Here is a 12,923-nt window from a genome sequence, read left to right as displayed (position 1 = left end):
TCCCATATACAATAAAATCAAGCCTCTACTTGTTATCTTCTAATGTAATCCTATAAAAATAAAGCAGAAAGGAAAAGAAAAAGAGTTATTTCATTTGGATTAAATTTCTTATACATGTTAATAAAGTGGACTTTTTTTTTTTACCCAAGTGCAGTTATGTTAATTCTGAGATGAAATTAGTTTATAAAAATTTCAAACTGAATAGTGCATCAAATCGAGTCAAACTCAACAGTACACGTTACTTTTTTATATATTTCCTTTTATGTTTACTTTTAATAGGTTTCCGCCACCAAACAAGAACGCCGACGTTTTCTCCAAGTCATGTCACTAAAATGTTTAGAAGTTGGAGATGAAGCTTTGTCAAAATGTTCGTTAAAAGATTTTTAATCCACTTTGAATTTTCAATTACATACATAAAAGCAATACCTAACTATTTAGTAATTAGTAACAAGTGGAGCATAACAAAACAAGCTTCTTAAGAGTTTTTTTTTTTTAATTCATGAGTTTTAAAGTTGGTAATAAAATTTTTAAGAAAAGTACGAATCTAACAAATTAATTGAATAAAAAATGAAATTAAGTTATTAGATCTTGTACTCTATGCAATTTTAGTATTTGTATTTTAATTTTTTTTAGTTTTTGTATTTTTAAATTTTGAAAATTTTAATCATGATGAAATGATAGCTAATAAATTTATTAAGTGAAGTTTTATTATTTTCAAAATTTTATGCATCAAATATATTACATTCAGTTTGTTATTTTCACATATTTTCTAAAAAAATCAATTAATAAATTTAATGGCTATCGCTTGCATTAAGATTGATATTTTGAAATTAAAAAATATAGCGACTAAGAATAATCTTGTTGAAGAACATGGATTAAATTTATCACTTTAGAAATAATACAAGACTAATAGTATAATTTAACCAAATATATTTAACTCTTACAATTTAGTTTAGACTAAAATTTCAAAATTCAAAAAAACATATAAAATATATTTAATCAAATTAATATACAAGCAGTATATCTACAAGTTATGCAAAGTAGACGGCGAGAATTTGACCAATAAAAAACTGGGGACTCGGTGAATCCAAATATGCATTGTATTAGCATTGATTGAATCAATACGGAAGTGATGATGATGAAGAAGAAAGTATCAGATCAAAAGCCACCACTAACTCAATCACTTTCCCACACGAAAACAGCATGTATATGCGGAAAGAAATGAATCACAAATCAACTTATTAGCCGCCCCATCACGTACACCCCCACTTCATGCCTATCTTCCTAACCACAACCATTCGACCCAAAATGACTTTGTAAACTAAATATTATTAATTACGACAACCAAACAATAACACATGCAACATACACCTCATCTCTATGGGCTGTTATTAGCCTTTAGCTACTTTTTTCTTTTGCTGCCCACGTTTTGCAAACCGTATGAGAATAAATCGTAAGAGGAATTAAAGTAATTGAATTGAGTAATTAATTTAAAAAAAAAAAAAAACTTGCTGCCATTGAGACCAATGAATGGTCCATGTGCTATGTACAAAAATAAAACAAAAAAAAAATGGAATCTGGCCTAAAATTTAGTTGACTTCAATTTTGGGTGGCCTCTGCATCAAGAGACATGGTTTCTTACTAGGGTGTGGGCTTTCAACTTCATCATCACCGCCGGAAACAAATAAATTAGCCGGTGAGAATGCAGGAAGACCCGGTATATTCAGATCAAAGTCCCGGTGGGTGGTATTGGTTGAGGTTGAACTCACTCCTTCAGATGTAATGCTACCGGTATTCGCTGCCCCACCTTCATAGTGGCATCGCTTATGGCCTCCCAAGGCCTGGCCAGAAGGGAAGCTTTTGTGACAGATTGAACACTCGTGGGACCTACCGCTTGGGTTTGATCCAACGGCTGATAAGGTCGTTGGCGTTGAGTGGTCATCGTTGCCTCCTGAAAGTTTACGGTGGCTGGCTTTGTGGCCATCCAAAGCCTGGTAAGAATTAAAGGCCTTGTTGCAAACGCTGCACTTGTAGGTGCCAAGTTTTTGGTGAGTCAAAGTAGTGGAGGTCGTTCGAGGAGCACCGCCGCGTGCTAACATAATAAGGCAGAGAGCGAGGTATTCTTCCTCGGTGGGAACATGGTCATCGTCCAAGCGTGGTCGCTTGGAACGCTTACGCTTGGTGAAGGAATCGAGGCAGTGTAAATTGGTATCTTGGAAGTGAAAAGGAGCAGCAGCGTTTGTTGGGGAGTTAAGAGCTTCTAAAGCCATCTGATTGAAGCACTGAAAATGAGCCAAGGTTTTCAAAAAGCAAAGAAGAAATTGAGAGTTGGAAGAGTGAGTGAGAGTGAAGGGGATTTTATAAGGGAAGGGAAGGGAAGGGAAGTTGCGTGGCTAGTGTGAATTGATGAGAAATGTGAAAGTAAAGCTTTTAGTTGATTTATTAAAATAAAATTACACAAGTAGTTGGGTTAGCTATATTCCGCACGAGGGTGGAAAAAGCAAATAGAAAAGCGAGTGAGTTTGGTCTACTTGGTGGCGTCGGTCAAATAAAAGCCTTCCGAGTTTGAAGTAGTATAGGGTGGGCCCTTCTTCCATTTAAGCGAGTGATACAAGAAGCAAGACGGCTACCAAGTCAAATATCATCCCTTTAAGAGTTGAAAACCAAACGCCGCCTTTTTTTTTTTTTGTCTCTAGGGTTAGTTTATTGCTTTTGAAACCTGTTTTTAAAAATGGTTGTGACAAAATAATTTTGAGAATATATTTTAAAAGTTTAGTTAATATTTAAGTGTTTAATTTTGTTGTCTGAAAATATTTTTGAGAAATAAAATATCTATTTTAGATATAGTGTTATAAGCTAATAAATATGTATTTAAATAATATTTAAATAATTTATAATGGAAAAGTAATTACATATCCAATATAAATATTATATAAAATTTATTATAAAGTTTAAAATTATATTTTATTCTTAAAAGTGCTTTTGTCAAAAGTATAAGTTCAAGGACGATGCCAAAATAATTTTTTAGGATGAGCCGAATGAAATTTTAATTTTTATAGTATATATCTTTATAATTTTAAATAATTAAATTAAATTTTTATAATTTTAAAGGGTTTAAGTATAATTTTAACTTTATTAATTTAAAATTTTTAAAAAATTTAGAGGGCCTAAATAATAATTTTTATTTTAGGAGGTCAGGGCCCATACCACCCCCTTAAAATCTAAATTTTTTTTTGCTTTTGAGTTCAAAAGTACTTGTCAAAAATAATTCGACTTAAAAGTTATTTGTTTAATACTACTTATGGCTCTAATACTTTTGAGAAGCAATACTAAACTAAGCTTAACAGTGTTTAAATTTTTTATTAAATTTATTAATAATCCTTAATTTTAATTTTAAAATAAATTGCAACTAAGGTAATTAAATTGTTAGTATATTTACCTAATGTATCTCAACATTTTAAAAACTTAAAAAGAGAAACCTTCATATTAGTTAACTAGCTATTAAAAAAATTATAAATGTTTATTTAAAATTTATTTTTTAGCCTTTAGAGAGCAAAATTATCTATTAATCTATCATAATAAATCTCAGATAAGATTTCTTTTTCAATTAATAAAATATGTAAACCATTTAATTTTTGTGAGACATTGTTAATCTTAAGTAAGATTTTATCAATTTTAGTTTTAAGAAAATTTTCTCGGTTGATTCAACATAAACATAAATAGTTAACATTATACACATTTGGAAAGGAATAAACTCTTTACATATAATTATGTCAATTGAGTGTCATTTTCCAATTTGATAGTTTCTTTCAAAATATTCAATTTTAGAAACAAATCTAATCCAACAATATTTATATGACTTCCATGTTTCAAAGAATTTTCAAGATTAAGACAATATACTTTCAAATTTTCATAATCTAATGACTTTATTTTTCTATATTCAATAAAAAACCAAAAATATATTTATATATTTTAAATTGTTCAAATCTATTTTGGAGAGAAAAATGCTTAATCTACTATGTATAAAAATAATCAATTCTAAAACATTCTTGAGGAGCTTTTATGGTTTCATTATCAACATTTTTCACGTAATTTAGATTCTATTTCTCAATAGTTATTTTTTTAGCACACATCATAGCATTGTGGAATCTGTTGAAAAATATGAAAATGAGGAATAAGCGCCGAAGGGAGTTCCCACTCCCTAGCTAATTGGGACAGTCAAGACTTTTTCTATATTAGTGTTGTTTTATTGAATTAAAATAATTTTTGTGTTACTTATGTGGAATGTATCTAGCCCATCAATGAATATCATATCACTTGAGGAAACATATTTGGAAGATTGAATCGGATCGGATCAACCTTATGTAATCCATTAGATCATGAATATAAGATTGGATTGGATTGGACTGGAATTATGCATTTTTAGCTGCCAAGAGTCCATGTTGACCTTGTTCATTATTATTATATGGTATTCAACTTATAATGTGGTTGTTTTTACAGGGATTGTAATAAATTTTATTTATTTGTGGAGCTTGAAATATTATAGTTACGACTTCCCTAACATGTTTGTGACAATGATTTTTTTAAGAGTCAGACTCAGTATATGATTTTGTAGAATTTTTCATCTTTTCACTAAAGAAGAAAATAATTTGTTAGAGTTGAGTAACTCGAACCCTTGTTAAAATAAAATCCAGTGGTAAAATAGAATAAAATAAAAATCTATATAGAACTATACTTCTTTTATTTTACATTGATTAGAATAATGTTTTTCAACCTTACTACACTTCATCTATTTGACATTGATTAGAATAAGGTTTTTCAACTTATAAATAGATATAGTCTAAAATCTTCATATATCAATCGAATTTGACATTAGTGAATTTTTTTCCTTTCCTTGTGGTTTTTCCCAAAAAGGGTTTTCCATGTAAAATCTATGTGCTTTATTTTTCTTTTTATTATTGTTTTGCTATCATTCTATATTGTCATTATCGACGTTAGTTCTACAAATTGGTATCAGAACTTTTTGGGTTACTTGTCTTGATCACGGTAATGAAAACATTGAAGTATGATATTTCACTGTTAGATTGCAACACCAAATTCACATTGTGGCAGATCAAGATGCAGGCAGTTCTTGCGCAAATGGGTTTGGAGGATGCCTACTAGGGATAGATAAGATGCCTTTGGCATTGACGGAGGAAGAGAAAAAGCGTAAAGATAGAAAGACTTTAACACAATTATATTTGCATTTGTTGAATGAAATTCTATAGGACGTGATGAAGGAGAAGACCGCCGCTACATTATGGGAAAAACTGTAGCAACTATGCATGTCAAAAACCCTAACTAGCAAGTTGCATATAAAGCAGCGTCTTTATGCTCATCGTTTGGAGGAAGGTGTGTCTGTGCACGAACACTTAATTGTGTTTAAAGAAATTCTCTCAGACCTAGAGGCCATTGAGGTTCAGTATGATAAAAAATATTTAGGTTTAATTCTACTTTGTTCGTTGTCTCTTCTTATTCAACCTTTAGAGATACGATTTTGTATAGCCGCGAATCTTTCACAGTTGGTGAAGTCCATGCTTTTTTAACCTCGTATGACAAGATGAAACATCTTGTGGTTGGATCCGACTCTCATGTAGAGGATTTCATTATTTGTGGGAGACAAGAACAAAATACTGATGATAATTGCAGGAGGACAAATACAAATGAATGAAATCCTTGCAGTAAATCTAAGGGTAGATCAAGATCTTCAAATAGAGGTAAAACCTATAAATTCTGTAAGAAGAAAGGGAACATTAAATTTGAGTGCTATAAGTTACAGAATAAGATCAAAAGAGAGGCTGTGAATCAAAAGGGACAACAACCAAAACAATCTGGTGAAGCTGATGTTGTAAAAAAATACAATGATGTGAACTCCTAGTTGCTTCTACCGACAACTCTAAAGTGAGCGAGGAGTGAATCCTCGATTCTGGTCTGCAACATATGAAATAGTGTCTGAAAGTGTTGTTTTGATGGAAAATACTGCTTCATGTAAAATTGTAGGTATTGGCATGATTAAAATTAAGATGTTCGATGGAGTCGTTAGAACACTTAGTGGCGTACAACATGTACCAAAATTGAAGAGGAATTTGATTTCGTTGAGTACTCTTGATTCAAAAAAGCACAAGTACACAACTGGAAGTGGGGTTCTAAAGATTAGCAAAGGTTCCTTCGTTGTGATGAAAGAGTAGAGAAAGACTGCCAAGTTATATGTTTTGCAATGTTTTCCTGTTACTGGTAATGCAGCCGTCGCTTCCTCTTCTTTGTCAGATGATGGTGTTACTAGACTTTGGCATATACATATAGGGCATGTGAGTGAGAACGACATGACAAAATTAAGCAAAAGAGGACTTTTTGATGGACAAGGCATTAGAAAACTGAAGTTCTGTGAGCACTGCGTTTTTGGGAAGTAAAAGAGAGTTTGATTCACCAGAGGAATCCATAACACGAAAAGAACATTGGATTATATTCATTCTGATCTTTGGGGACCATCTAGAGTGCCTTCGAAGGGTGAAGCTAATTATATTCTAACGATCATTGATGATTTTTCTAAAAAAGTTTGGGCATTCTTCTTAAAGTAGAAAAGTGATGTGTTTTCCTCTTTTAAGGCTTGGAAAACTATGATTGAGAAGCAGACAGGAAAACAGATAAAACACCTCCGCACAGATAATGGCTTAGAATTATGTTATGATGAGTTTAATGAATTGTTCAAATTGGAAGGAATCGTGAGACACTTGACAATTTGTCACACTCCATAGCAAAACGATGTTGCAGAATGGATGGATAGAACAATCATGGAAAAAGTTCGATGTATGTTGTCAAATGCTTATTAACCAAAGTCGTTTTGGTCGAATGCTTGTTTACCAAAGTCATTTTGGGATGAAGTGACCTCTACTACAATTTTTTTATTAACCGATCTCCGTCCGTTGCCATTAAGAAAAAGACTCCACAAGAGGTATGGTCTGGTAATCCTGCTGATTATTATGATTTGAAGATTTTTGGATGTCCTTCGTATGCTCATGTTGATAATGGAAAATTGGAACCTAGATCCATTAAATGTGTCTTTCTTGGTTGTAAGGTTGGTGTTAAAGGGTATAAGTTATGGTGTCCTGAAAATAGAAAAGTTGTGATTAGCAGAGATGTTATTTTTTATGAAACTGTTATGCTACCTAACTTATCTCTTAAAGACTCTTCCAATAAAGACCAGCAAAAACAGGTAGAGCTTTCAGATTGATCTAGGATCTACAATAGAGTCTACTCCTCAAGTTAGTACGGAAACTCAAAGTAGAGTTGCTTCTTCACCACAATATTTTATTGCTAAGAATAGACATAGAAGAGAAATTAAACCTCCAAAGAAGTATGCTAAGACTGATCTAGTTGATTATGCTTAAAATGTGGCTAAAGATGTAGATGCAAATTAAGAGCCATCTACTTATTCTGAGATAGTTAGCTGTGAAGATTCAGGAAAGTGGATATTTACCATGCAAGAAGAGATGGAATTGCTCCATAAGAACAAAACACATGATCTAGTGAAGCTTCCTAAGGGTAAAAAGGCTGTTCGTTGTAAATGAGTGTTCAAGAAGAAAGAAATGACCCCAGGATTTGAAAAACCCAGATATAAAGCAAGGCTGGTTGCAAAAGGTTATAGTCAAATTCTAAGTGTAGACTTCATAGATGTATTTTCTCTAGTTGTGAAGTATAGTTTGATTAAAGCCTTGCGTATTCCATATGTAGACTTCACAGATTTATTTTCTCCAGTTGTAAATTTCATTATGTTTGCTTGTTGAAAAAGTCCCTTTATTCCATGAAACAGTCACCAAGGCAGTGGTACAAGAGGTTTGATTCTTTTATGACTACTCATGATTTTAAAAGAAGCAGCTTTAATAGTTGTGTTTATTAAAAAAAAAAGTGATGGTTTTTTGTGTATCTATTCCTATATGTTGATTACATGTTGACAGCAACCAAAGATAAATGAGAGATAAGAAAGGACAAAGCCCAGCTTAGTAAATAATTTGATATGAAGGATTTGGGAGCAGCAAAGAAGATACTTGGGATGAAGATTCTCAAAGATAGAAAAGCATGTAAATTGTACTTAAGTTAAATAAGGTATATTGAGAAAGTTCTTTGTCGGTTCAATATGCAGAATGCCAAGCCTGTTAGTACTTCACTAGCAACCCACTTCAAACTTTAATCGACTTTGTCTCCATAATTAAATGAAGAGATTGATTACATGTCATGTGTTCTATATTCTAGTGCAGTGGGATCTCTTATGTATGATATGGTTTGCTCACATCTAGATTTATCATATATAATTAGTGCAATTAGTAGATAATGGCGAATCCTGGTAAAGAGCACTGGAAAGCAGTTCAGTAAATTTTCAGATACTTATGAAGTACTACTGATGTTTGCTTACAGTTTGGAAGAACTAGAGATAAAGTTATTGGGTATGTTGATTCTGATTTTGTTAGAGACCTTGATAAAAGAAGATCTCTCATAGGATATGTCTTTACTATTGGGGGTTGTGCAATCAGTTGGAAAGCCACTTTGCAAACTACATTTGCTTTGCCTACTGCTGAAGCTGAGTAATTGGCGATTACTAAGGGTTGTAAATAAGCTATTTGGTTAAAGAGACTCTTTGGTGAACTCAATAAAGACCTTTAGATAAGTACAATGTTTTGTGATAGTCAGAGTGTAATCTTTCTTATGGAAGATCAAATGCTTCATGAGAGAACAAAGCAAATTGATATTCGATATCATTTTGTACATGATATTATTGCTTGTGGAGATATTTTTGTGAGAAAAGTTAGTACTCATGAAAATTCTGCAGATATGATGAGTAAGTCACTTCCTATAACCAAGTTTGAGTATTGCTTGGACTTGGTTGGTGTTCATTGTTGAAGAACACCCCTTAAGGGGATTTTGTGGAAGATGTGGATAACTTGTTCGTTGAGAGTTCGTGGTGACGAATTTGTTTGTTTAGAATTCGTGTCAAGGTGGAGATTGTTAGAGTTAAATGACTCGAATCATTGTTAAAATAAAATACAGTGGTAAAATAAAATAAAAGTAACATCCATATAGAACTATATTTTTTTTATTTTACATTGATTAGAGTAAGATTTTTAAACCTTACTACACTTCATTTATTTGACGTTGATTAGTATAAGGTTTTTCAACCTATAAATAGATATAGTCTAAAACCCTCTTGTATTATTCTAATTCAACATTAGTGAATTTTTTTCTCCTTTGCCCATGGTTTTTCCCGAAAGGGTTTTACACATAAAATCTGTATGCTTTATTTTTCTTTTTCTTATTGCTCTTCGATCAGTCTATATTTCCATTATCGACGTTAGTTCTACATAATGAGTATATTCATTGTAGTACTCCAAAAATGGATATAGCTTAGAACAAGAACAAATCATATCACAAAGTACTAAATTCAGACCATGACAACCAGATGGAGTGAAAAATAATCTAGGATTAATATCTAAAAATATTTTTTTTGCACTTGTTGATGTTTTCCTTTCATATTAGATCCATTATCATTTCCTTGTCATATTATGTTATCTATATTAAGTTCAACATTCTTTAATTCATCCATAATAGCATCAAAATACCTTTTTCAGTTGTATCATTTATTTTAAAAATTCTAAAAATATTATAAGACATTTATTTAACTTGATGAAAAATGTATGCATCGTTATATAATAGACATTTGCTCTTGATGGCTTATCTAGAGTACAATCACATATTATTGAAAACTATTTTGCTTCAAAAATTTTAGCTTACTTTCATTTCTGGATAAACTTATCAATTCATTTTGTATATTATGATAAGGTAATGATTAAGAATCTCATCATCTTTTATACGTTGGACATGTTCTTACATTACTAGATCAAATTCAACAACCATTTCTATTAGACTTAAAAAAGTTTCATTACCTTCTTCATAGATCTTTACTTTTCTTTTTCCATGAAATGCCAAATTATTTTTACCAAGATTTTTTACTATAATTGTAAAAAATAAGGTCTATAATGGCAATAAAAAGATTACAAAATAAAGAAAAATAAGAACACACAAATTTTACGTGGAAACCATTTCGAGAAATAACCAAGGTAGAGAAGAAGAAATTCGCTAATGTTGAAAAAAAAAATGATACAAGAGGAGTTTCAACTAAAATATATTTAAAGGTTGAAATACCTTATTCTAATCGAATTCAAATAGAAGGAGTGTAGTTCTATATGAATTCCATTTGTGCGACATGGTTTACACCAATACATTTACCACCGTATTTTCTTTAACAAGGATTTGAGTCACATAATTCTAACAACAACAATTATTAATACTAATACATTTCACCAATGTTCCTTTTATTTCTTTATTTTATCTTGAATATGTTTACCAATTGTTTTACTTTTTAATGATCTTATTTCTAAATCGATTCATAATATTAGTAATATGCTCATTAGTAATTTCATGTTTTTTAAAAATATTTTTACTAAGATTTATTTAATCATTAGTACCTTCACTAGCTAGTTTGCTTGTACTAGGCATAACATTAAACAATTTACAACAAAAATAAATTACTTTGCCCAAATCTTTACAATCAACTAACCATTTTCTTTCATGTTTCTCTCCATTTGCCAACTTTTGAATATAATGTGTAGTTGAAAAGCTTTAGTGGGACCTTTTTCTACTAAAATGTCTCTCAAACTTGTATCAATATTTTCCCACTGACTTGGATCATAGATATTTTTAGCCTTAAAAGTTGAATCATCTAATTCTTCAACTGAGCTATCTTCGTAATGAGCTTCGAGATCCACATGAGTGTTTTTGTCTTGTTCTTGTTATTATTCTAAAATCTCATTATTATATATATACATTATTAACTTGTTCATTCATGGAACAATCACATATAATTTTTTATCTACTTTTTTAGAGGTTGTTACAAATATATCAAGAGCTACCTTTTGTGATTTTATTAATGCTTCAACTTTTATTTTCTTTTTTAAGTTTTGAATAACTTGATTCTTATTTTTTGTTGATATCTTTTAATTTTTTGTACAAGGCACCTTCTCTCAGTATCTATTAAAGGGCTAATATAAACAATAATATTGATTATATATAAAAGTTAAGTTCAAACAAACCATAATCCGAGTTAAGTAAAATATAAACCAATAATATAACTTTTAAAGTTAGAATAATATAACCTAGTTAGAAGTTCATTGCCGATGATCACCAAATAAATTTAAAGAGATATTATTCAATCTTGATTCTTGACAAATGTATGAGAAGGTTTCAATTTTGAGGCCAATAAGCATTAAAAACTTTTACAAAGCTAAGAATTTTTATGAGAATGAGAGAATTAAAATACTGGGTGCAAGAGGAAAATGTGTTATTTGATTGGTTTAATTATGGTAGATAACTCTTAATTAGAAATCCATAAAAAATCACTTTCCAAAGCCTCATCATCGATCAACAAGCTTCATTCTTTTAATGTTGGCTTTTTGGCTTCTACTACTTTGTTACTACTAGGCCTAGATATGTTAAGTTTTTTACAAGAGTTATTAAATTCTAATAGTTAAATATGAAAATTGTAAAGTAGTAACAAATGCTTTTTCCCCTTTTGATAATATAGAAGGTATAAACAAATGTACATAAGTTTGGTTCAACTTTCAAGAAAAAAATGTTTAAAATTCTATTTAATAGGTAGCTATGACTTATACAAGCACACACACACATATGGGGCTTATATTTTTCAAGGGCTTAAAGTAAGGGCTTTACTTGTTTTACCTTGAGATGCCCTTGGAAACAACTATATTATTAAAAATTAACAAAGGAAAACAAAAATTTGTATCGTATGCAAAATATTTTAAAAAAATAAAGAATATAAATGATTATTCTGATGAAAAGAATAAAAATTGTTAATACAAAGTGCAACAAAAGAGGAGAGTAATGAGAAGATAACGAGGAGTAAATGGTGGTGGTGTAAATGCCAATTCACCTAAAGAGGTGGAGAATGAAAAGGAACAAGAGGACAAGTTGACTGTTAGAAGATGATATATTTACTCAAAGTAATTTTAAGGTTGAAAATGTCGAATCACTTCTTCATTGTTGGGTAGGTATTTATAGAAGAGATCCTCTTGTCCACTAGTATAACCCTGGCAAGATAGGTGTCTAGCGCCACCAAGTGCATAAAGGATATTTATGAACATGAAGGATATTTATGGTGGGCCCCATTCTGTTATTCATTCGATTAGTACAAGGTCGTTATGCCTATGCCTCGAGGATGTGTTCACACTTGAGAAGTATTCTCATCTAAAAGCAGGTGTTTGCTTTTATGGGGAGAACGAGTGGTTGGTGCTCTCTTGATTATGGCAGGTGGTCTTGGCAAGACATTTTCTCAAGCAGGGTCAACAAGATGCCAATGTTGCCTATGATGTTGGCGTGTGTCTTAGTGGTAGAGGGATATAACTATAGCCTTACTAAGTTGAACGACAGGTTAAAAAAAAGCCTTCCATGAGATTATCTTCTTATTCAAATATCTTAGAATAAAGAAATGCTTCCCTTTATTGGGAAAATGAAAAGTTTTTGTACCAATTCTAGAAAATTCATTTTAAATGCGATGCTTAGAGATGAAGGGTGTTTGACATAATGTATATAACGACCTGGTTTCAAGTGGTGTCGAAAAATATGGTTTTAGAACCTTGTTTCCATAAAACGAGTCTGTAAATATTAAATAGGGATATTTACAGAGTTAGTGTATAGATGAATTGAAATTTGGATAAGTAACTTAGCCAAAATTATAGTTAACTTAGACCTAGGGACTAAATTGTAAAAGTTTAATCCCAATAGATTTTTAATTAAGAAAATGCTAAGGGACTTAAATA

The 12,923-nt window shown here is 31.0% G+C and overlaps 1 protein-coding gene across 1 annotated transcript; it reads right to left on the bottom strand.

Annotated features, from left to right (window-relative positions):
- Positions 1 to 1,082: 1,082 nt before the first annotated feature.
- LOC108478681 (zinc finger protein ZAT10-like) lies at positions 1,083 to 2,363 on the bottom strand. The gene has a single exon (XM_017781155.2). The coding sequence runs from the start codon at positions 2,268 to 2,270 to the stop codon at positions 1,590 to 1,592; it is 681 nt and encodes a 226-aa protein (XP_017636644.1). The 5' UTR covers positions 2,271 to 2,363; the 3' UTR covers positions 1,083 to 1,589.
- Positions 2,364 to 12,923: the final 10,560 nt, after the last annotated feature.

Source organism: Gossypium arboreum, chromosome 1, assembly GCF_025698485.1.
Source record: "Gossypium arboreum isolate Shixiya-1 chromosome 1, ASM2569848v2, whole genome shotgun sequence".
In the NCBI taxonomy this organism is placed as follows: Eukaryota; Viridiplantae; Streptophyta; class Magnoliopsida; order Malvales; family Malvaceae; genus Gossypium; species Gossypium arboreum.
Note: the sequence above shows the minus strand (reverse complement) of the source record. Positions and strands in the feature narration are given on the sequence as shown.